The 26815-nt window shown below is 40.9% G+C and overlaps 1 protein-coding gene across 2 annotated transcripts; it reads right to left on the reverse strand.

Moving 5' to 3' along the window:
- Nucleotides 1-4748: 4748 nt before the first annotated feature.
- On the reverse strand, nt 4749-26159 carry LOC136710657 (ras-related protein Rap-2a). 2 transcript variants are annotated; one of them, XM_066686383.1, is made up of 3 exons: nt 25024-26159; nt 6226-6472; nt 4749-5573 (listed from the first exon to the last, which is right to left on the reverse strand). In XM_066686383.1, exons 1-2 carry the CDS (start codon nt 25335-25337, stop codon nt 6235-6237), a joined length of 552 nt encoding a protein of 183 aa, XP_066542480.1. In that variant the 5' UTR covers nt 25338-26159; the 3' UTR covers nt 4749-5573; nt 6226-6234. The 2 variants fall into 2 exon arrangements, with proteins under 2 accessions (XP_066542480.1, XP_066542479.1); XM_066686382.1 differs by having other exon boundaries at nt 4751-6472; nt 25024-26157.
- Between the last annotated feature and the right edge of the window lie 656 nt (nt 26160-26815).

Here is a 26815-nt window from a genome sequence, read left to right on the forward strand (position 1 = left end):
GGCCAGCAACACTATCACAAATAATGCAAATAAAATCAGGAATCTTTAACGTGTGATGATCCTCGCTCCAGCTTTTCAGTGTTACATTCCCCTACGTTCAGCAATAATCTGAGTTCTGATCTCACTGAGGTCTTAGTACAGTATAGAAAGAGCAGACCTGGACAGAGATGTACAGTAACAGATGCCTTGGATGTTTCTTTGTGTCCCTTGGCTGACCACTCACACTGGGCTGTCCAGCACTAAATGCTTTTCCCAGCTCAGGAACTGCAGAGAGAGAGAGAGAGAGAGAGAGAGAGAGAGAGAGAGAGAGAGAGCGAGCAGCAGGCCTAGTGTGAACACATCAGCACACATTAACCTCTTGCGGCTTGTATCTGACATGATCAGTTTAACATGTGAACTCAAGCAAGATCCTCCCACAGCAAATCAGAGCTGCTGCCAGCACCAACTCTGTGCCAGACACTCAGTACTCACACCTCAGATTACAGTTACAGCATAGAGTACTATTCAATTTTAAACCGACCCAAAAAAAATTAATAAATAACACTTTTTCTAATTATTCTGTCAATTTTTCATCATTTGTAAAAATATTTAAAGTCTATGACTGTCTCTAGCCATATACTGCGTGTGTTGTAAATGTAATATTCATACATAAGCATTAACATCACGACATGGATTAGTTTTAGAAATTAAATATAAAGCTTTCCAAAAACACTGGGACATCCGAGTCACAACTTAAAACAAAGATGTAAAAACACAGAACACAGGCTCCTGAATTGGGCTCTTATTGTTTTGGAATTATAACACGCTTTGTGCCTAGACCCTGTGTTTGAACTAAGCAGGATTATCCATCATATTTAACAGTTAGGGCTGCTGGGTGCTTCCAGATGCACTGACCGAACACGTAACTCTTGTGTTGGCTGAATCAATAGTGTTAAAAAAGAAAAAGAAATCTCCAGCGCGCTGAGACATGGGCTATGACCAGCTCGCCCGAGGCAAGAACCTGTGGTTCACATCACCAGAGCTGTGAAGAAACCTTAAAATATCTGCCACTGCAATCAGGAGCATGTAGAAAGCGGGAACCACTATTCCCAGCAGAGGAGGAATATTCCGACGATGTTCACATCAACACCAGAAGAAAAAGGGCTGAATACGAGATCAGAAATGAGCTGAATTCTCTTTGGTGCCGTGTTTAAACGAGACGTGAGGAACCTCTGCTACTGTGATGGGGTTAAACGTGGGGCGAGACAGTCATAGCGGAGATTGTGTACCAATTTTACATACGATCGCCCCCTCAGGACCCTATCTGTGGAGGAAGATCTGATTCATTCAGGGACTACAATGGCATCAGATTCCTCCTCATATATGAGTTGCACAAAGATATAAAAACGCTGCCTGTTTTTATTACGTTTTGGTGATGAAGGTGATCTATTGCTGTCGTAAATCCGTACGCATACGGAAAACATCAAAAAGTTCTTTACTGATGACGCAGCTGTGGGGATGCTGTGTTTGTTGGGAATGCTGTGTTTGTGGTTGGCGGAGTCAACGCTGTTACATGCAAATATCAGTTTTACTCTACTGTAAGTTCCTTGTTTGGAAAGGGCACAGAAATCACTGTAATTACAAATCCATAAAACATGTGTACAAAAATACCCACAGCAAACTGCACAGTGTGTATATTTGCCTCGCATTCATCTGTATACAGGCGGAAACAATAAATCACTGTCCTAATACTCATGAAGGGCAGTGTGCATATAGCCAAAGCCAAGTACTGTGTAGAGAAATATATTTTAATTTAATTCCAAGGCTACTGATAGGAAGTAGGAGTAGCTAGACAGTTACCCTCCGAATGTCTCGTGTCCCAGTAAAAGAAATGTCTATGTTTTTGTTACAGACATTGCGATGCTTACTCCCAATCATCATCAGTGGAAAGAAATGAAGTGGTAATTTTCCAGCAACGGACAATTTCATCTCAGACCACAAATGACCTTGTTTACATCTTAATTATTTACAACTTGATCGAAAGATCAATTCCCTCTAACTCTGTGTTTTCAGCTAAAATCAACACATTTTGTCCTAATGTAGTCCCTAGGGACATTTTGTTACTCTAAAAACACAGAATGTATTAAATCACATCAATCAATTAACACAGTGCTTTCAGACAGTGTACATCCACAATCCAGAGCAGAATCGCATCTTTATTTTCATCACCATCACCATTCTTCTCAGCAGTTTCAACACTATTTCTCTCACCTCTGTGGCACCAAACAACTGTTACACTCAGCCTGGAACTGCTGAATGGAGTGGATTCTCAGTTTAAGAGACCAACGGTCTTGTGGAGGAGTTGCTCTTTTAAAAGAGGATAATTTCTCAGTTCTAGAATTCATTAAAAAATAATAACAGAAAATCACTCTAAGTACACTCTCAAACACAATTATAGTGTTATCTATTTTTTTACTGTCACAACAAAACCTTGTTAACTTACAAAGAAATGTCCATAATACTGAATCCTCATACAATTCTAAGAAAGGGTAAAGAGCAAATGTTATTTTCATTTATTCATTCATTCACGGTCTGTAAGCGCTTGTCCAGTTCAGGGTCGTGGCGTGTCCGGAGCCTACCCCTAAGCACGAGGCAGGAACACACCTTGGAGGGGGCACCAGTCCTTTACAGTGCGGCACACACTCAAACACTCACACCTACGGACATTTTTGAGTCACCAATCCACCTAACAACGTGTGTTTTGGACTGTGGGAGGAAACCGGAGCACCTGGAGGAAACCCACGCAGACACAGGGAGAACACACCACACTCTTCACAGACAGTCACCCGGAGGAAACCCGAGCACCTGGAGGAAACCCACGCAGACACAGGGAGAACACACCACACTCTTCACAGACAGTCACCCGGAGGAAACCCACGCGGACACAGGGAGAACACACCACACTCTTCACAGACAGTCACCAGGAGGAAACCCACGCAGACACAGGGAGAACACACCACACTCTTCACAGACAGTCACCAGAAGGAAACCCACGCAGACACAGGGAGAACACACCACACTTCTCACAGACAGTCAACCCAATCAATGGAGCTGTGTGACTGTCACACTACCGTGCGCCACCATGCCGCCCTGGTATTTTCATATCATTTGCAACAATAAACATAAACAAAACTACAAGAACAAGGTTTTGTTGTGATAGTGAGTGTTACCCTTATGTGTACCAAACTGAATAAGCAGAATATAAGTCTTTAAGTCGAACCCCCTGCCTAGTCCTAACTGTAGTGAAATAAGAGTTTTGTATTTACCAGACTTAAAGCAACAGTTACAATTAACTCACTGTATCATAGCCACAATAATCTTTGGCCGCAAGGCAGCATCACACCCTGGACGAGGTGCCGGTCCACCACCATGTGTTTGTTGACTGTGGGAGGAGACCTACATAGACATGTGGAGAAATAGTAACAGATAGTGACACGAGGCGAGGATGAACCCAGAACCTCAAGACCCTGGAGCTGTGTGGCAGAGGCATTGCCTGAAAAGACACAGTGCTGCCATTATTTAACTCCACTGCTTATAATTAACCCCTCCCCGGGAGTTGGGTGTTATGTTTGTGGTCTTGCCACATTTGACAGAATTGTTATTGATATTAAACTTTTAAAGTTATTACAGAAAAAACTAATGAACAGCACACTTCCATCAAAATCCTAATGAAATGTAATATCTACAACGGCCAGTACAGCTGTTTCATTTATTTTGTTACATACTCTATTTCAGCATTTAAGCCAAAAACACACCAAAGAGGAGGTACAGTACATTCACAGTCTCTCCTCAAGAGACGTTAGCCCTCAGTCTGAACGAGTGTCCACCTGACTGGGCGTAGTCAATAAATTTGAGCCTTTTTTTAATAAAGCGACTTCACTGCCTCACAGAAAAGGTTTGACTGCTTTTATATGAGGCATATTAATTCTGGAAGCAGTTATTTTATACAATAACTGAATACATTCATTCATTGTAAGCGCTTATCCAGTTCAGGGTCACGGTGGGTCCGGAGCCCGCCCGGAATCATTGGGCGCAAGGTGGGAACACACCCTGGAGGGGGCGCCAGTAAAACTGAATACAGTGTTGTTATAATTATTGGATGTAAGAGGTGCTAATAACTTGCAAAAACAAGGCTTTTTAAATAAAAGCAGACGCCGAACATTTTGCGAGGCACTGATCAGCCACAACATTATGACCACTTCTTTTTTTTTTTCTACACTCCCTGTCCATTCTCACAGCTCCACTGACCATACCATACCTGCTCTGTGGTGGTCTTGTGGGGGCCCTGACCACTGAAGAGTAGGGTGAAAGTCAGCAAATTATACAGAGAAAAGAGAGACTATAGTGTGCAGTTGTAGAACTGTGAAATGCAGTGGAGTGTAAAGAATGGACAGTTAGTGTAGACACAAGGAGTTGATCATAATGTTATGGTGCATCATATATCACAATCTATGTTAGTAGACATTTTTCTAGTAAAGAATTCTAGCTATTTCAGGGGGCACCCACTGCTGTTGCAGGCCTATTTACTGTGTACACATCTTGGTATAGGATGTATAGGAAAGCATTGACCAATGGTCAATTGGTCAATTAAATTAAATTATTTAATTAAATAGGATATTTAAACATAACTGCACTGAAAGGTTCAGTCCCCTTTTGAGAAAGACACCAACACCACTACATTTACTTTCCTGCAACATGCTTTAAGTCAAATTGCATTTACATTTACATCCGGTTGCCCCTTGCCTCCATTTGCTCTTTTGCCCCCAGAAAAAGACTAGGCAGACAGGACAATACAAACATGTTCACTTCCCCGAGATTGTTCTGCCTCCGTCAGAAGTGAGGAAAGAAGGTGTAATGAGCAAGTGGATGACGTGTTGAACACACTTTATTGAGGTGCCAAATGAAAGAGTGTCACCATTCATTCAGGAAAGGGTAGAGAGTAAATGTTCACATAAAAAAATAGAAAATCAACAATGAATACACAGCACCTCGCTCCTCTGGTTGGACAGGAGTGATCGTCATGTTTGGCTCAAACTCTTCGAACTATCTCCGGTAATCTCAGTCCCTTCCGTCTGCTCACCAGTTTCTGACCATGCACACAGTCCGCAGCCCCACAGCAGGGCAGAGGAGCAGGAGAGGAACTGGCAACGTCCATCAACATATTTACACTTCCGCCATCGTCGTCATCTTTAGAATCACCAGCGACTTCCTCCATTATCGGTTTGAGATGGTTTCTCTCCACATGGCCCTGTTGGTAAAACACTAAAAGGAGTGTGGAGTCCGATGGCACCATTTGAGAAAATGTATAACCTAACTTTCAGAAACAGAATATTTCTAGAGTGAAGTTCAAACTCTAACGAGATAATGGAAACTACAGTTCCACTGAAACTAAAGGAGTCCTGGGCATTCTGCGGTCCGAGTCCTCTGACATCTCACAAAAAAGAAGAGGAAAGACAACTGAGACACAGCATCATCACTCTGATGTTCAAGGAAGAGAAACGGCCTGCTGTCCCATTCATCAGAACAATCAGAGACTAAAAAAGAAAAAAAAAAAAAACTCAACAGGAAGAAACAGGAGGCCTTTTGATGTTTTTTTTTGGTAGTGTCAGTGGTGTGTGTGTGTGTGCATGTGTGTGTATCCTCCCATCTTTTTCACTCAGTAATCAATCTTTCATTAAAGTTTAATGCTTGTGGTTGAGGAGGCTGATTTCATTGCTTTGTCTCAGACGCAGGGTCAAAAACACTCACCTCTTCAACCTTCCAACAAAACTGGGTCAGATCAACAGGAAAACAGTCTAAAAATAATAATAATAATAATAAAAAAAGAATAACAATGGCTAAATAGTGCTGCAGAGAGAAGTAGCAAACTGTACGAGACAAAAAAATCTCGCAGATGTCTCCTACTCCGCTAGGAAACGGAACACTCATAAGGCCAGTGCACTTCTCTGTGGTTCAGTAATGATTCAGTCAGTTGTTAAAGTGACATAAATTCCTCACATTTTCTCCATTCAGTCATGGACATCTATGCCAGAATTACACTATGATAAAATCGACCAAAAAAGAACATCCACTGAAATTTGTGTGTGTGCAAGCATGTGTTTGAGCATGTTTGTGTCTGTGTGTGTGTGTGTGTGTGTGTGTGTACAGAGAGAGAGAGAAAGAGAGAGAGAGAGCGTGAGTCCTCACTCAGGAGGGTTATTGTATATTGCAGGAGGAGCAGCAGGGATCGTCTTTGTCTGGCTGTGCTGCGTAGTCCATCTGTCGGACGATCTCGGCGAACAATTCGTCCACCATAGTCTTGCTCTTGGCAGAGGTCTCAATGAAGGGGCAGCCCCACTCCTCCGCCAGCGCCTGACCTTCACTCACTGACACCTCCCTCTCACTTTCCAGGTCCACCTTATTCCCCACCAAGATCACCGGCACCTTCTCATACCTGAGGAACATCAAACAACAAACAACCCCATTATAATCACTCAGACTTTTAATCCCTCAAGAGAGAGTTAAGCAAAAGTAGAATCATCACACCACTCTGTTTCTCAGTAAATAATATGTATCAATACATTTACAATACAGGGGTTAGACAATGAAACTGAAACACCTGTCATTGTAGTGTGGGAGGTTTCATGGCTAAATTGGAGCAGCCTGGTGGCCAGTCTTCATTAATTGCACATTGCACCAGTAAGACCATGTGCATCCAATGGTTCAAACATTGTATCCTGAAGGCGGTGCCATGTATCAGGACGACAATGCACCAATACACACAGCAAGACTGGTGAAGGATTGGTTTGATGAACGTGAAAGTGAAGTTGAACATCTCCCATGACCTGCACAGTCACCAGATCTAAATATTATTGAGCCACTTTGGGGTGTTTTGGAGGAGCGAGTCAGGAAACATTTTCCTCCACCAGCATCACGTAGTGACCTGACCACAATCCTGCAAGAAGAATGGCTTCAAATCCCTCTGACCACTGTGCAGGACTTGTATATGTCATTCCCAAGACGAACTCACGCTGTATTGGCCGCAAAAGGAGGCCCTACCCCATACTAATAAATTATTGTGGTCTACAGCCAGGTGTTTCAGTTTCATTGTCCAAACCCTGTATATAGTATCTGTGATATTTATAAAACATTTTATATACAGTTAATATAAATTGTATAATTATTTTCACAATAATTCATCCTACATTTTTTTATTTGTTACACGTTGCTGCAGTAACGGTACTGATCTGGGAATCATTTAGACTAAACACATTTCCCTAAGCATTTAATGGTATTTAGCCACACATCTATTGTAAGAGGAAGGTACTGTTGTTGTGTGATTAGTTCTGGATGATCACACAAACACCACTCAAATTCATCATAAAAATAATGAATGGAGTTGCATTGCTCCAGAGAACATAGTTCCACATCATACCCCTCTAGCATGTGCTTGTCATTGCCCATGATGACCTTAGGCTGCTAGAGTATTCCATTTCTTTTTATGCTTTATACTTTACAAGCTGTGTGTCCTCAACCGAACATCTCTGTTCACAGTGGGTGCACCTTAAATTAGCTGAATTCATTCTTAATAAGGAATGTCTACAAACCCTTTGTTTTGTGTTTGCTTTTTCTGTTTTCCACTTGAGCAATGAGGCTATTGTAGCTAACAAGTAATATAAAGTATTCCCGCCAATTACGGTACTGCAAACTGCATGCCTGAATCATCACACACTTGCCTCACACTATTCTCTTATTAAGTCATCTCAAATAGGCTTGATTAGGCCATTGAATGGACCATTATAACAAACAAATGCTCCATTTCCATAGATGAAAGAATGCCACAGTTGAACACCACCTAAATCAGTGTGTTGGAGATTATTTAAGAACTTTGCACAGATTAAGGCTGGAACAATGCTATTTTGGGCTTCCTTTGCTTATTAGCAACATTAGCCTCATGGTTCCACAGTGAAAATGATGAAGCAAATTTCAGGCAGAAATTGTGGCTGATAGGATAAGGACTAAAGGAATTTTGATGTTTAAAACAAGCTAAATTTTGAATTATAAAACAAGTCATAAGATGTACATTGTTGCCACTGGAACAAACATTAATAATGCTATTTTTATATAATTTTGTAAAACCAGCGGTCACTTACACGGTGTCTAAAGTTCATCATGAACTGTGAAATTATTCAAAAATAAATATTTGGGATCAATAAATACAATAAATTAGTCTCACAAGGGTTACAGAATAATTATCAGTAGTTATCAAACCGTAAGTCTTAAGAATTATGAAACAATAATCCAAAGACATAAGGTGGTAAATGTAGAACAATTCCGATCTGAATAACCATTCATAAATGCAGATCAACAAAGGAGAACTGGGTCTTATGTGCCACACCCTGAAAGCATAAGAGAACCCTGCAGTACTAAGACATTCACTGTGTGCCAGTAGAACAACAACATAATCCCATTATATTACACTGGTGCCTTCGACTGGCCTCAAAACAGCAATAAATATCCCTCTAAAATAGAGAAAACTACATGGATTCTAGGCAACAAACACCGCAGTGTTGCTCAGTATAATCTACTGGTGAGGAGCGGTAATGGCGGAGTGTGAGATCAGGAGGACTATTAAATTTTGAGCTGAAAGGCACAATCCTGTTTTTCTTCACTTTATACAAAATACCATATACACATAAATACACATGCTCATGTGGGCAATGCCCACCTAATACTCTGTGCTCTGAACTGAGTGTTGCTTTGCCTTAGACGAAAGGAAGCTATATGCCATGAATAACAAAACCTCACACATGTCAAAGCAAGTAATGGAATAATACAAAAACATAAATGCCAGAGAAAATTAACTTGGATAATGCCAAGTTGTACAGAAAATCATTCAGAGTTGAGAAGTGAAATGGTGTATTAAAGAAAACACTTTGAATAATTCTAGTGTCTGGCTCCTATCACTTTCAAATAGTCAAAGTCTGGAACATTTCACACAAAACCACTCCGTATACAAGGAATTCTGAAAGAATGTTTGAAATGGATTGGAATTCTATGTTAAAGTGCAGACTTTAATATAATTGTGTACAGCTTGATTGGTTTTTCTCACTCAGTTTTATGTGGGTTTTAAAATCATTATTTTTTTTATTAAACAATTGCTACTGGATTGTAAATTTTTTTTAAATGAATTGGGCAGATGCACGGTCATATATCTGTGCATTACGTCAACAGTGGAACTGCTATAGGTTATACTCCTACACTCTACACTACAAAGATCTATAGCTTTACACTTATATAGCGCCTTTCTAGACACCCAAGGACGCTTTACTATCCACACTGCTCAGAACGCTCAATCTACACACACTAGCGAGAAGTGGCAGCCAAACGCACACAGCGTACTCTCGACCAGGAACGACAGTCCACCTGGATAACTACATCAGGCACTAGGATTTCACCCAGGATAGAGTGGCAATCCATATCTGGGCTCACACACATACAGACATTCATTCACATACTCATTCACTCTCACACCAGGACATTTTATTAGAGAAGCCAATTCCCCTAACCTCCATGTTTTTGGACTGTGGGAGGAAACCGGAGACCTCAGAGGAAACCCACGCAGACACAGGGAGAACATGGAAACTCCACCCAGATGGGATTTGAACCTAAGATCCCAGCGCTGAGAGAGTGAACGTGCTCACCACTAAGCCACCGTGCCGCCCACTATCAATCTCAATATCCAGAACGGTCAAATTCAGGTCCAGACAGTAAAATCGTTGCTAGAATTTGGTTCAGACACTTTTGAGGCTTGTTTGAGATGATTAGAGAAGTCAGGTTGTTAGAATGAAGATGCTTATTTATTTATATAAATATTTCTTTTATTTATTTGCCACCTCTGGTCATGACCATGCACAAGCTAAAGCAAAGATGAGTCAGCATGGTAATAGTATAAATTGTCATGATAATTTTGACAGCTCTATAATGTTGAGAGGCTGGCTAGCATGCCGTGACATTGCATTTATTTCAAAAGCACACACTTTCTGGGCCTCCTTCACCCTTCTGTCAAATGGAACAAACAGCATCACAGGAGACAGACTCGCCTTTGCTCATTACGCTTTACAGCTTTACTGGATGAAATATTGATGCCATTAAATTATTCACCATTTTCTGAAAGGCGTGGTACACACTCATGGTAGTGTGCGGGCATGTAGGTCTGTATGTAAAAAAGTGGCTATGATCACAAGGGACCAGTCAGTGATCTTAATACAGCGTATGGCCAATCAGCACTGTGTGAGGCCTACACTGAATTAATCAGGGAGACATTAACTACCCTGGCATCTTAAAACTGCTGATGATAATAATGACTGGTGTAACCAACATAAATTAGAAAACTATAGTCCTTTCACACTGTAGTTTCAAAACAAATTAAATCAATTTCAGACTCAAATAATCTTATTAATGTTAGATTTAGCCAGTGTCAGTTTCACTTAGTATCCAGACCTTCTTTAAAGGGGATGTCTAACATTGTAGAGAAACCAAATTCTCTCTGGTTTGTTTACATTCGGGATCTCTGCAACTGTTAAGGTGGAATATTGTGTTCGAGAAGAAAAACAACGTGGTTTGAACGTGGTTGAAGTTTAATTTTTCTGTAAGTTTTTATTCACTGTTTGAATTGCCACAGAAACTCATTTGTAAGTTGTTTAGTTTTGTAGCACTTTCTATAATGCAGTTAGTTGTCTCCCAAATTTGGCATTTCCACCTTATGTGATCAGCAAAAATAAGTATATTACCCACCTATGGAGCAGGAATAGAGCAATATCCTCATCTTGGATCATGCTTTTGAGAGAGAGAGAGAGAGAGAGAGAGAAAGCCTAGTATACTGGACTGTGGACTGAATTTTTTTTTTTTTTTTTGAGTAATTTACTGACATTAGGGCTTTGTAAACAAATTAGACCTATTTGCATCTTATAAACAGTCTGGAAAGCTAGTAAATATTGAGGAAAAATCTTGAATTTTGTAAAGTGATTTGATTACAATCGTTAATTTTCACCTTTAATTGTGTAACTTTCCAGTTCAATGCCAAAACACCCTCAAGCATACTGAGCTAACTGTCCAACACAGGATAGTTTAATTGGCCAATGTAGTGCTTGCTGCAACCAGGAAAGTCCATAAACTGTTTAGCAAGGCACTATGTGATATCAGAAACCTAAATCAGAATCCTGAACCATCAAAATGACCCACAGACAACTGCTTAATAATGCAATAAATCTGCACACTTGTTATGAAACCAGCTGCTGATTCAGTTTATCACTTATACACAATGCTGCTTGGCTAAACATTGTGGTTACTTTCTCTATCTGATCTGTGCGCTTTCAGATTATTTACTCTTAAGCATTAGCCCTGATCTTAAGCCTGTCATGGCCATTGTTGTGATTGATATATTGCCCTAAAATAACTGATATTATATGTCATAATAATGCAATCATTATGCATAGTTAAACCCCTTTAAAGAGCAATATAGTTTTAGCTAAACACATTTAACTATAATATTCAGACACTGGAATTGAAATATAACACATGTTTAAATCCAAAATAAAACACGTCACATAAATAAAATAAAATCACTTTCATAATTGACACGGTGGCTCCAGAACAGAGACCAGAGAAATACTTGTGTTATTCATTTTCATGTAAACAAACCCACCACTAAACCTAATGAGTGATACTGAAGTCAGCAAAAATGACTGAAGATATGTCTATATTTTGTTCAATAAGTTGATAATGTAATTATTGTACCTGTTCTTAAGATCCCATTGGCAAGTCAGTTATACCCAATGGCTACTGTGAGGTCAAAGGAATTGATGTTTAAAATTAACTCAGTACTTCCACAGTACACATTTTTTAATGTCCTTGTTGGCCAATATAAAATGTATCTGCCAAGTTTTCAGTTGATTTATAAAGAACATACGACAGCGTGACCATGGGCAGACATTCAGAATAGAAATGTTATATATAAGGGCTTATTATTGTTATATTTGTTATTATTTGTTAGTTTTTGACAATTAAAATATTTTCGATATATATTGCGTTACTTAGAATTTTATATATAAATAAATATTGACAACAGCACTGAGAAACTTAACAGGAATGTATTAAAAGGCTCTCTTATTAAAAAGGTTCCCTCCCCCTTTCCCAAAACTAAAGAAGCAAATTAACAACACCAGACATGTTTTTCCTGCTCGACTTCATCTAGGCTAAGTGGAAAATGATTTTCCGGTTTTGTCATACACACGGTTATTTGTTTTATGTGCAGCAGTGCAGATATTTTAAAAACTGGTCAAATGCTTTCATTCTGTCATGTGGTTTAATTGTGTTGCATAGATCAGTTTGTGTTCTTTGAAATAATTGCAGAGGATATACCCTGATTCTGAACATACAGGAACAGACTGATAAATCTAACTCACAATGCTTTGATGTGTTGGAGGAGATCTGATGTCTCCTCTCATTCTCTCTCTCACTTACTGTCACTGTAATTCTCACCCCTCTGCTGTCACTCTCTTTCTGTTCAGGGGTAAAGTAGGAGCAGCTAAGCTCCACCTGTTAGTTGAGCTGGAGGTGGGAAAGACGGCTGGTGGTGGTTAGCACTGGAAAGTGGCGTCTCAATGGGGGCATCCCATTTCCATATAAATGATCAAAGGGCACAGCAGCCAAAGTGAAATGTAAAAAAGCTAAATAAAATCTCATTTTAAATGTAAAATAAGTTGAAAAAAGATGAAAAGCACAGCACTCCAGTAAGAGAGCGCCAAATAGAACACACCAGAAATGTTCTAAACACTCAGAAGTCGTCCCCTGTTATAACACACACATTGCTTTTTTTTTTAATTTGAATATTTTCTTGTATCTCACTAAACAACAGAATAAATGTATCAATGAATCGCATTTGAAGCCTTCAACCAAACAACATTGTAATAAGAGATCTTAAATCTAAAAGGAGACCACCGTGCTCAAACTACCCAAGCACTCTACTACCACACAAAGAAATACACAGCTCCAACATGACATTACACAATGTGAGGTTGAGCTATATCAGGATAAATATATTACAAGACTGGATTAGATTCACTGATACTCAGTTCAGGGCGGTACGGTGGGGCAGCAGGTAGGTGTCGCAGTCACACAGCTCCAGGGACCTGGAGGTTGTGGGTTCGATTCCCACTCTGGGTGACTGTCTGTGAGGAGTGTGGTGTGTTCTCCCTGTGTCCGTGTGGGTTTCCTCCGGGTGACTGTCTGTGAGGAGTGTGGTGTGTTCGCCCCGTGTCTGTGTGGGTTTCCTACGGGTGACTGTCTGTGAGGAGTGTGGTGTGTTCTCCCTGTGTCCGTGTGGGTTTCCTCCGGGTGACTGTCTGTGAGGAGTGTGGTGTGTTCGCCCCGTGTCTGTGTGGGTTTCCTACGGGTGACTGTCTGTGAGGAGTGTGGTGTGTTCTCCCTGTGTCCGTGTGGGTTTCCTCCGGGTGACTGTCTGTGAGGAGTGTGGTGTGTTCTCCCTGTGTCTGCATGGGTTTCCTCCGGCTGACTGTCTGTGAGGAGTGTGGTGTGTTCTCCCTGTGTCTGCGTGGGTTTCTTCCAGCTGACTATCTGTGAGGAGTGTGGGGTGTTGGTCCGGTTTCCTCCCACAGTCCAAAAACACACGCTGGTCCGTAGGTGTGAGTGAATGTGTGTGTTGCCCTGTGAAGGACTGGCGCCCCCTCCAGGGTGTATTCCCATCTTGCGCCCAATGATTCCAGGTAGGCTCTGGACCCGCCGTGACCCTGAACTGGATAAGCGGTTACAGATAATGAATGAATGAAAATGAATACTCAGTTCAGCATTTTATTGCTGATACAGGCCTGATACATATATCCAACAATACCAAAGAGGCTTCATTAAAATTGGAAAGAGAATCTGTACAGTCTTCAATCTGTACAGAATATAAACTCAATCCAAAAGTAATTCACAAATCAAACAGTAGACTAGAGCAAAACATTATATCTCTTTTCCAGAAGCTAACGCAGTCAGTCCCCTCCAGTCTTAATGAAATGTCTGTAACATGCTTTAGTCAAAATTCCACAAGAATTAAATAAAACTTCACCTGTCTAAACAGTCCTATTCAGAAATAAATGAGAATGAGCCACAGCACAGTTCAGTAGGAGTGCCCAGGAGTGAGGAGCAAGGAACATCCATCCAGCCATCCATTATCTGTAACCGCTAATCCAATTCAGGGTCATGGTGGGTCCAGAGCCTACCTGGAATCATTGGGCGCAAGGTGGGAATACACCCCAGAGGGGGCGCCAGTCCTTCACAGGACAACACAGACACTCACACATTCACACCTACGGACACTTTTGAGTCGCCAATCCAACTACCAACGTTTGTTTTTGGACTGTGGGAGGAAACCGGAGCACCCGGAGGAAACCCACGCAGACACAGAGAGAACACACCACACTCCTCAAAGACAGTCACCAGGAGGAAACCCATGCAGACACAGGGAGAACACACCACACTCCTCACAGACAGTCACCCGGAGCGGGAATCAAACCGGAGCAAGGAACAGAGGGTGTTTTTTAGTCATTTTTGCTTTGTTTTCTTTCTTCTCTATTCTTGCTTTCACCATATTTAATCAGTAACTTTCTATCACATAACCGCAGATCCAGTGCTGTGACTGAAGCTACAAGGAAGCAGGAAAGCCCTGAATTGTCTGTACCCAATGAATGAAGCAGCAAACAAATCGGAACATCTTGTAATGTGGCCCACAAAAAAATGACTGGGATGTTTTGTTTCACAGTTTTGAACAATATGTCCCCTTTCAAGGTTCATGTAAAGCGATTCCATGTTTTTCCCTTTAACCCTTTACGTTATAGGCTTTTGTTGTTGACTTTGTAGTTGGAAAGTGAAGAAGAGTGAACCCACATCCAGGCCCCGGAGGGTTTGTTAAAATAAATAAAAATTTATAATAATTTTTTAGGAAGTAGCAAGCTGTTATATCATTGAATCCCCATGAGAACTGACAGCCTTACACCACTCTGCAGGTGGTCAGAGATATATATGTGTGTGTAAGAGAGAAAGGTTTATGTCTGTTTGAAAATCAGGCTGTCACATGTGAGGTCCTAACCCCACAGTGAACTATTTTTACACCAAGCAGGTCTGTGCCCAAATAAAAAAAAAAGCCAAAAAATCCTACACACACACAGCCACATACACACTCCCCCCCGGACAGCTCTTTAAATAAATCACTGATTATAGTGGTGGTCTCATAGCAAAGTGTGCTGTTAGAGGCAGGCTGGGGGTGGAGATGCCAGTCGCTTTGGAGACCTCATGTCTTTCATGGTGGAGCGATATGTGTGTGTGTGTGTGTGGTGTATGTGCGTGTGGGTGGGTGGGGGGTTTACTGTAAGCTTTGCATTCAGTGATGCTCGGTGGGGAATCAGTGCAAGGGAAGAGAAGGAGAGGGAGTGGTGTGATGTGGCGAGATGATGGCCATCACACTGAAATTCTCAACCAGTGCCTATTACAGATTACACACTAAACATCCACACACCCAGAGAGAGAGAGAGAGAGAGAGAGAGAGAGAGAGAGAGAGAGAGAGAGAGACAGAAAGAAAGAAAGAAAGAAAGAAAGAAAGAGAGAGAATTCTGCAGTGTCATTTGTCTATTTCAGAATAACAACATTGTTTAAAAATATATATAAAAAATCCAGAGTGGTCTGATAGGAAAAGTAAAACGACTAAAGAACCATGAGTAACTCTTAATCTGTACACTTCATCTAAATGTTTTAATTCATATAATATTTTAATCTAATAAAGAACACAATTTGCTAAGTGTGAAGAAAAATTCTCTCTTTAGTGGACTATTTTACTTTAGAATTCAATTATCACCCTGCTGTTAAAAAATTAAGGAACATTTTTTAAGCAAAACTAATGTTTCAGGTGTCAATCACAAACAACTATATTATTAATTTTTTTTTATTAAACAGCATTTAACCCTTTAGGCATCCAATTTCTTTCACCACAACTGCAAACAATTCTGGCTCACTAGGCTTCTTTTAAATGGGACCGTTCACATCAAACCTCTGAACAGATTTTCAATGACTGGCATCTTGCACTACCTGACGAAGAATTAAACAAATGGACACAAATCATACACTAACTATTCTGTGGTTGCACACTACAATACTTGAAATACATTAACTTAGTGAACACACACACTCACACCAACCAGATAAACTAGAATGTTTATTAGCTTGCTGTTTCAGTTTTCACCCATGTTTGCAATATTGCAAAGTAAAGAAGGCCTAGAGAAACATATATGTGAATTGATGCTGTGCAGACACTGGATTGTGTTTCTGTTATAAACTAACATGTAAACTAAAGATGAACATGAACTAAGATTTGGGCTGAGAACAAATCAACCATGTTTAATATCCTCTGACTGGTCTAAACTTTGGGTTTAAATAAGGGTCTGTGGGCTTTATACACTATAGGAGTTCTTCCCTGAGTATTTTTTCAAATGGAACCAGAACTTGCAATCTATACATGACTACATTAACTTGAATTATTACTTTACTTACTACTATAATATATATATATATATTACTTACTATAAGGAAAGAGGAAAATAAACTGGATTTTTGAACATAATCTGCATTTAGCATACATGAAGTATGCTGAAGATTTCAGAAGGTTTGCTTTGCTTGAAGAACTAACAGATTCTCCTCTATAGCACCTGAAATTAGACACTTCTTAAACAGAGGGAGATCAGCTAGAGAATGCTGCTGTGTGGCATCACTCTGCCCTAAGGCAACAGGAGTGAAATAAAACACACAGCAGCCTATTTATCCTGGGAATTCAACTAAAAATACACATTGTTCGTATAGGAACAGCATTTAAATGATAACATGTAGTATGCAAACATCTGCAAAAGTGAGAATGAGCTACTGGCCTCAGTATAACAGAGTGAAGAGTGGGTTTCACTAACAAAGCCAGGAATTGGTTAAACCAACAGTAATGGCACATTACCTCTAAAATTAGAGATTTTAAGATGGCTTTAACTACTGTATTTGACTTACAAAATAAGGGTAGGTCATAGAGTGCCACTGCCTTGGCTTCCATGATTCAGGCATGGAGTTTCCATAACTAATTTTACATAAGCGTCCATTACTTGTAACGTCCAGCACAAAATTAACACTGTTTTAAATGACATTTGCAGGAAGTGTAGAACATTGTAATATTTAGAGATGCAAGATAATTTTGGAATTATTTCACAAGTCTGGTTCAATTTTGAAAAAAGTGGGAGGAGCCATTGCTAGGTAGATAATTTGTGTATTTCATTTTCATAATGGCAGGGAAATGCCCACAGAGAGAGAAAAAAATAATGCTCTGAATGCGTTAAAAGTAAAGTGAAAGTTGATACTGTCTACACAAGCATATTGAAAAAACCCTGGCTCACCAATTGCATATTGTGATGCGTCATGGTATCTCGGTAAAAAGGCCACGTTTCCTTGTTAATCCTACTGGGTACTGAAGAAAGAGAGCTGACCACCACCAACAAACATGAATTTTTTTGACCACTCAAATTCATTCATTAGCCCTATCTGGATGGTCTAGGGTTCTCTCTTTTACAGGGGATCCTGTATAATTTTATTTCCATCCAAATCTACTATGTCTGTATTTTTTTCCAAATGTCTTCAGAGAATATTAAATGCAGAACTACCTACTGTTTTTCACTGAACTCAGTGGTCGTCTGATCATTTTTAAACTGTCTGGATGCAAAGTGCTGTGCTTTATCAGGCAGATCTCTCCTCACATTGCACATAATAACAGTTTGGGTACTGCTGCGCACCACGTTTTATTGCAAAGGAGACATGTAACACTTCATATAACAGACACCCCCCCCGAATTGGCCTATTATCTCTATCCGTGTCAAGATGGGTCCCTCCTCCTCTGTGTCTTGGTCCTGTTTCCTTGTCTGGTCATGTTTTCCTCTTTGTTTTCCTTGAATTTTTTCCACTTTCCTCATGTTCATGTCTCCCTAGCCATGCCCCTTCCTCTCATGTGACTCACTCTGGTGATCCTGTCCTAGCTATGACTCCTTTTCCTCATGTGATTCTCACAGGTGTTCTCATTTTGTCCATCGTATATAAGGCTTGTCCCTAGTGCTTGTGTTTGTCGGCCCCTTGTTTCTTAGTTCTTGATTCTTGTGTTCCTTAATCAGGTTTGTTTCTGTCCAGTTTATCGCAGGTTCTAGGTGGGTCCAGAGCCTACCTAGAATAACTGGGAACAAGGCAGTAACACATCCTGGATTTGGCATGAGTCCTACAAAAGCACCACTTACACATACACTCACTTTAGCATGACCAATCCACCTACCAGTGTATGTTGTTGGACCATGGCAGGAACCGGACAACCCAGAGGAAACCCATGCTGACACGGAGAGAACACACCAAAGCCCTCACAGTCACCTTAGGCGGGGCTTAAACATACAACCCCAGGACCCTGGAGCTGCGTGATAATGACACCAACTGTTGCAACACTGCATTGCCCTTGAGAGCTTAAAGATATCATTTAAAATTTGGAGCAACACTGGGATAGTTTATTATTTCAAAATATTTCAATTCAGGGGTTAATGAAAAAAAGCATAGTCACTCTTAAAAATGATTGAAATCTGATGATTACATTTAAAATCTGAAAATTTGATATGACCAATATTTCATGATATATTTACTGTAGAATAAAACATTTGGGCAAATCTGGGTTACTGTGCTAAAATAGTCAGCATCTTATTTTATTGCATTTGTAGTGCTATAGAAATACATTTAATTTAATTTAATTGTGGTTTGTGTAGTTTCAATTTCAACATTTTATTTATTTTAATATGCTGGCATCACTGTCTGCATATTAAACAAATACACTCATGCATCTCTTGCCAACTATAGCTTAGGAAATCATAGAAAGAGAAAACATGAGTGTATAAGGGCAAATATCCTACAGCCATAGAGTTTTTTTGTTAATCACACTCATGCACCCTGTCGTGCCATGCCCCTAATGCAGCTCTTTCTGCTGCTGCCCAGACCCAAAGCAGCTCCAGCACACAGACCCAGCTTATATATTATACATGACCACTCCACTGATATACACTAGCTGAAAGAGAACGGGAGAGTGGAGGGGATGCTTCTGTCCTAGACCCTTCTGGACCCATGTCTTGCTCTGTTCATCAGGCAGACTAAAGCATCTTTTCATTCCCTTCCACCAAACTCTCTAGAGAGAACTTCCCTCCATCTGCATCAGTGATCCTGATGACCTCACCTGTCCCTCGCTTTCAAAGTCCTATACATATCCAGACAGGCTGGACTCCTGCCCTGTGATACCTCTCCCCTTTAATTCTACAGCTGCCTCACAGAGCAACACAAAGCCACCGTATCAAGATCATCCCTAAAGGTCATCTCCACCATCAGTGTAAACATCAGCCATATTAATAAAATCCCAAAGTTTATTGCTAGGCACACATTTTGAAAAAATCCCTAGCCCAAATGGAAGGGATTAAAACATGTTTCCACATTCCTAGGAATTAAATAAACATGCAGTGCAAATGATGTTAAGCATGACACTTTTTCAATGTGGTTATTATGATACAGCTAATTTTTAATAGTGCCTCTTTGGGATTTCCAAATTTGCTTTGCTCAAATTCTGAATTCAGATATACTTTTATTGATATAAATCTCCTTCACGCCCACTGTACAACACCCAGATTTGTTCAGACCCCTGGGAAATGTTAAATCATAATTTCTTAATACTGAGTTAGCATTGAGATTATAATTATTTAACATTACTCACTGAAGTTCATGCATTTACTAAACGCTAAGAATATTACACAAGATGAAATGAGAGCATCACTGCAAAGTTGGAGGGGCACAATAACGATTTTATCTTGATTATCTTGTTTTCATTATCAGTGAAAACCAAAACCGTAACTGAAAATAAAAATGGATTATTTGTCCAGCACTAATCTTAGGTGTTATTGATTAAAGACTAAGCACCACTTAACAGACCTCCATGAATATTTCACATTATTTTAGTTACTGACATATATAAGTATGAATTAAAATGTAAATAGCAGCTTAATTTGCATTAGAACTGACAATTTTATTAAATTGACGGAAAAACCCGAGCTCGCTACGGAAATTCTTGAACGCAACCGTGACGTCACTGGTGGACAACAGCTGAACAACGCCGCGGTAAAACACCGTTATGACTGACTGTTATGACAGTATCTAGCTAAATAACCAACATTATTCATTTTCAAGACTAACGGTCTTTTAAACCTTATTCCCTTGTTATCTTTCTTATCTGTTTATTTGTGCTTTTAAACTCCTTTTTACTTATTTTTTCCTTCTATCTCATTTGTTTTATTGTTTTAACCCAGCGTGTACTGCGTGTTGATATCATCAACAGCACTTTGGTCAACTCAGGTTGTTTTTAGAGTGCTTTATAAATAAATTCTTACTTCCTTACTACACCAACGGTCTTTTAAACCTTATTCCTTGAATTAGTAAGAAATAACATGTTTTCTGACTATCAATAAACACAAGTTAGGAACTCAAATTCCACTGTATTTACTTGTTTGACACTTTCATAGAGCTGGTGCAAGGGATTCTCTGGACCTAAAGGCCTTCACAGTTTCAGGAGTTAGTTATAAACAAAGTATCCCTGCTGCAACTGTAACAAATGGTCCATAACACTGATGTGTTTCCCTGCACTTATTAAAAGAATAGAAATTAATCATTCAAAAGACCTGAATTATAGAATCAAAGGACAGATGCTGAAACAACTATTAAACATGCTTTGGTTCAATATGTTTTCTGTAATAGGAAATGACTGGTGTAACAGAGTCTAAGTTATACTACATTCTACACTGATGACCCCCTGTGTAGATCGCCACGCCATGCTACAGCCGTGACAGTCACTGCGTAACACTCCAAACACTATATTAACCTACATAGGTAACATTAGAATTGTAAGATGCTTTGGATATGAGTGTCAGGCAAATGCCATATATATATATAAATATAATCTGTGGTAACCTATCATTCACATGCACCATATGGAGATTTAGGCCTAGATCACAAATGCTTAATTTTCCTTGAGATGTGAAAAACATTTTGAGCCTGAGATTAGGATATTATTCATTCATTCATTGTCTGTAACCGCTTATCCATTTCAGGGTCGCGGTGGGTCCGTAGGCTACCCAGAATGGTGCCAGTCCATCAGAGGGCAACAATAGTTCAACACACACACACCTACGAACACTTGAGTAGCCAATCCACCTACCAACATGTGTTTTTTGACTGCGGGAGGAAACCCACGCGGACACGGGGAGAACACACCAAACTCATCACAGGCAGTCATGTGGAGAGGGGTTTGAACCCACAACCCCAGGAGTCTGGAGCAGTGTGACATCAACTCTACCTGTTGCTTGAGGAGATTAGTTTCCTCTTATTTAAATGTATCCAAGTCTGAGCTACTGACAAGCAATCAATTAGCCTAAATTACTCTGTACTCCTGGCCTCTTAATGCTCTGCCAAGTTTGCTTGAGACTCCTCTTGCTGACAGTCAGTCCTGCCGTAAGTACAAGAAGTCTATGAATAGTCTCCACCTTGGGATCTGAAGGCTGACATTGATGTAAAAGTCAGTTTTGGGGTCCTTGGTTTCCGAAGGGAAGCACTTATGCTCTTGTGGTGCTGCAGTAACTCTAGGACATTCCAATGGCCTGAATATCATGGTAGGCCCTAACTGGCCACAGAGAAATAAACACAGCTACTCTCCTTCAAATTATCTCGCTTCTGATGGTCAAATACAGCAAAACGGACCATCTGTAAATTAAAATGTTTAGTGCTTGTGGAGAGACTTTGTGTCTGTGTAGGAGAATAAGTAGTAGATCCACACCTGCAGTTCATATGAGTGTATGGTGCCATGTAAGATCTCTTTATTGCTGAGACACACACTCATAAATGCATTCACTCTCGCTCTGGCTCACACACACATAGTTAGCTTGTGCACTCACAGGAATTTACAGGGGAAGCTAAGCACTTCCAGTGTTTCCTGTGTATTCAGGCTCTCTGGGCCACAACCAGCTGATCCCACGCTATAAAATGCACATGTGGCAACATCACTGAGCCAGAAAAAGAAAAAAAATAGAAACAACATATAGTTGCTGTCCAATTAAAAACATTTGTCTCCATTTTGAAGATTTTTAGTTTACTACACATTGTGTGATGAACGGACCAATAGAAATGCTCCCAAATTAATTGGAGCCCAATCTTTTACATTGACTTCCACTAAAAGTTAAGGATTTTTTTCTTCTTCTGTAAGAGAAGTTACTGTTTTGGAATATACATGTTTTTTCACTGGACAGCAATGATATAGAATACACGCAAATGTCTACACAGTTTCTTTGTGTGTGTGTGTGTGTGTATGTGTTTTATTCCCTTGTTATCTTTCTTATCTGTTTATTTGTGCTTTTAAACTCCTTTTTACTTATTTTTTCCTTCTATCTCATTTGTTTTATTGTTTTAACCCAGCGTGTACTGCGTGTTGATATCATATACAGCACTTTGGTCAACTCAGGTTGTTTTTAGAGTGCTTTATAAATAAATTCTTACTTCCTTTCTACACATGCACACACTATTCTGTCTAACAACACTGTGAGTAGAGTTTGGAGTGCAGATGGCATCCCAGAATTGAGGAATATTGCCATTGAAAATCAGATATCAAAAATGAAAAATATAATCCTGTTACAGAGCCAGCCTGAAATGTCACACACTGATATTGTGCAGTGTCATGTTGCAATGAAACCGGAATTCAATTTGTATCCATATATACAAACAAAAGGCATTGGGAAGATGTTTAAATATGATATATTTTAAACTGATATAGTCCAGAGGAGAAGGATTTGTAGACAATACGGAGCTACTGCCCTAAAAGGTTTTCATTTTATACTCTTTTCTGTATATATCCCTCACCAGTAAGTGTTTATTACCTGTAATACTAATGACAGTTCCTACTATTTTTAAATGTGTAATGCACCACATCTCTATCTGTTATCAATGTTAGTGTTTAATGCATCAGCATTAGTGGACACACACATACAAATAAAACCAAATATTGTCCAGAGTTCCCGTTTTGGTCCATCCCTGGTGGTAGCTATATACAGTGGAACCTCTACCTACGAACTTGATCTGTTCCGTGACCCGGTTCATAAGTGGAAAAGTTCGTTTCTCGAGTCAATTTTCCCCATTTAAAATAATGGAAAAGCAATTAATGGGTTCCAGCCCCCACCCCGAAAGTCACCCTTTTTGCACTAATATATGTTTACAACACTCTCAAATTAGTAAAAAAAATACATGTAGCGTTACTACAAATAAAAAAGAAATACAGTGGAAACAGTAATAAAAATGAAATAATAAAGTTGTAAGTGGTTACACATCGCTACCTTGAAGACGTGACGACTGGCTGGAGGAGTAACACAGGCACTGGCTGTATGACGGGAGGTGGGTGGTGGGTGGAATAACGGAGAGTAGGCGGTGAATGTGGGGAGACGAAGCGTAGATACGGCTTAACTTAGCACGAATTTCGATGTCTGCTATTTACCCTAATGCTAAATTGCTAAAGCTACAATTTGCTAATCTTAAAAGCTCACTCAAGTCTGGGCGCGCTGGGAGACTCGCCTATTGGGGTCAGTGGCCATTTCCAGCCGCCGGTTCGTTTCTAGAGTCATGGTTCGTTGGTGGAGGCAAGAAATATTCAAATGCCCGGTTCGTACCTTGGAAAGTTCATTAGTATAGGCGTTCGTTAGTAGAGGTTCCACTGTACTAACATCATAGTAATTGCTGTGCAGTGTGTGGTCATTACATTATAATCATTTTCACGAATCTGTATTTGTACTGGCCACATGAGGTTTCAACTCTCTGAATGTGTACTGGAAAAGAAATCTTGGTAGAAAGCCACCTGTAGTGTAAACAGAGATCATTTACCTCAGGATATGAAACATTAGGCAATATTTGTTTTCTGTGTCACTAACACTGAAGTTAAGTCTTTAATAACAGTTAAGTATTTGGGCCTGTACAGAGAAATCCATCACTGTCAAAACCTATAAAGATTATTTGGTTATAACTGGTAATTAATAGTGATTTCAGATATTACGCCTCACTCTAAAGCTTTGTAGTCTTTTCAAAAGCTACACATATCGGTGTTAGCGCTGAAAGATATTCAAAATTCCAAGATCTCTGTGAGTATCACGACACAACTTCCCGCGATGTTCACTTTCTCATGAGAAGACAGTAGGGGTCTGGATATGAACTTTAATTGCTCAGTTACATGGTGTCACTGTAGCATTGCCCTGTGTTATAATTCGCATAGTGCTGTTGTTGCGATGAGACAGGCCTTAGTAGTTACAGAAGAGTAATAACAAAATAACGCACCTAGGATTTGTGCTTAATCATATGTGATAAACAGTTTTTATCAGCAGTAAGCCTAGCTCAGTCTGACTCACTCCACAAGTCCTGAACACCTGTTCTGCAGTAAATGTTAAAGTAACAAGGCAATAATGCAATCTTAGTCAAGAAGAACACACTCGTTCAGCAGCACAGACAGTGAGCAGTAGGCCTTCCTTTGGGCCAGTGCAGCTGTGGCTGTGACTCACTTCACAAAGGTTCTGCACCAAATTTGAAAGGAAAGGAATGCATTAAAGTACTGTAATGAAACGAGGATGCAGGAGGTTAAACAGGAGTGATATTTAGGCTTCTGTCTCCACCGCGGAAGGTAGAAGAGGGTGAAGAAACAGCAGTAATGTATATATATGTATGTGTGTGTGTGTGTGTGTGTGCGCGCGCGCTGCAGGATAGGAGCTGCGTCAGACTGCTGCAGGCCCTCACACACACTTTATGTCTCTCTCTGTCTCAAACACACTTTCTCACCTTTTCACCCGTATGATCTGGTCGCGCATGGGCTTGATGTCCTGAAAGCTCTGCTGGTTGACGAGGCTGTAGACTAGGATGAAGCCCTGTCCGTTCTTGATGTACAGGTCCCGCATAGAGGCGAACTGCTCAGTGCCCGCCGTATCCAGGATCTCAAGCACGGACGGCGAAGAGTCCACCTCGATCTCCTTGCGGTAGAAGTCCTCGATGGTGGGGTCGTATTTCTCGATGAACGTGCCGGTGACGAACTGCACGGTCAGGGCGGACTTGCCCACGCCGCCGCTGCCCAGCACCACCACCTTATACTCGCGCATGTCTCAACCGCCACTACCACAACAACTCAATAAAAGAATATAAAAAGGACAGAAAAGAGGGAGGAGGGAGGGGAGAGAGTTAAGCTATTCCCGCAGCATTCGACATGAAAACAACAAAACAAGAAGAAGCAGAAGAGGGAGAAAGGGGGGAGTTGGAGGCTGAGATTGGTTTCACAGCGGCACTCCCATGCTTCTCTGTGTGACTCCTGCCGCTTCGCCGCTGCTGCTCTTAGCTTCCCGAGATAAACAAGCCACGCACAAAGGCGTGCAGCCCACAGCAGCAGCAGCGCTCCGGAGCGGGGGCCATGCCTCAGCCAGCGGCGCCAACCGCCGCGCTACAGCGCTCCGCACGAACCTCGGCGGAGAAGACCATCACAAACCACCCGCCAGAGAGAGGGAGACAGTGGGAGAGAGAGACACACAGAGAGACAGTGAGAGAGGGGAAAAACGCAGAGGCTGGGGGCCGCCTGCGGAAAAAAGACAGAGCAGCAAAAAAAGAGAGAGAGCGCGAGCTCGACACACAGATGAGACTGGATTGGAATCGCTTCGTAAAAGTAAAGACGAAAACGCGGAGCCAGCTCTACTCGTCTCTCCCTCTTTTTAACCGCCGTCGCTCTTATTTAGCCGCTCGCCGACGCGTCCGCGGCCGCCATGCTCACGGGTGGGACCCGAGCCGTCCGTCCCCTTCGCCCTCCCGGCCTCCGTAGCGCTGATGATGATGATGATGATGACGAAGACAAGGAGGAAGACCAGGAGGAGGAGAATAACCAAAGCTTGGCTTTTTTTAAGCAGAGATTTTACAGACTACAAAATAAACGAATAGTGACATTATTATGAAAAGATTCTTTTTGGATAAATGTTCTTTTCCTCTTTCACCCTACAGAACACACACTAGTTTTCAGCTCCTGATGGAGTCAAGTCTAAAATCGCATTGTGTTCTGTGTTTTGTAAACCCCGGGTACTTTCTGTGATTAAACTGAAAAAAAAGGCGAAGGCGGGGAGGGCAGGCTGCCGGTGACGAGCACGGAGCCCCGGTGTGCGCGCTCACGAGTCTCGGTGGTCGGGAGCGCGCACACAGCCACGCTGGAAGTGGGGGATTTCGGTGTTCAGCCAATGGCCAAGTGCTGGCTCTTGTCGCTATGGAAACGCACAGCCTTCCAGCGCGCGTGCGCGACTTAAAATGGGAATTGTGTAGAACCCCCAGAATATTTACACCGCTGTCATTAATTTGTATTTGTGGTCTTGTATGACCACAAGAAAGAAAAGAAGACAAAAGAATACAGTATGAATAGGCAGACAAATCTCCTGTTTACAACAGGCAGTTTACAAAAGCCTGGAATATCTGTACTAATAACATAGGAACGCATCCAGCCCAGCGTTTACACAACACACAAAATCCGGGGGGTGAGGAGAGGGGATACACACAACACACAAAAAAAAAAAACACCGGCAATGTACACAAAATAATTCGCCAAACC

Source organism: Hoplias malabaricus, chromosome 12, assembly GCF_029633855.1.
Source record: "Hoplias malabaricus isolate fHopMal1 chromosome 12, fHopMal1.hap1, whole genome shotgun sequence".
NCBI classification, from domain to species: domain Eukaryota; kingdom Metazoa; phylum Chordata; class Actinopteri; order Characiformes; family Erythrinidae; genus Hoplias; species Hoplias malabaricus.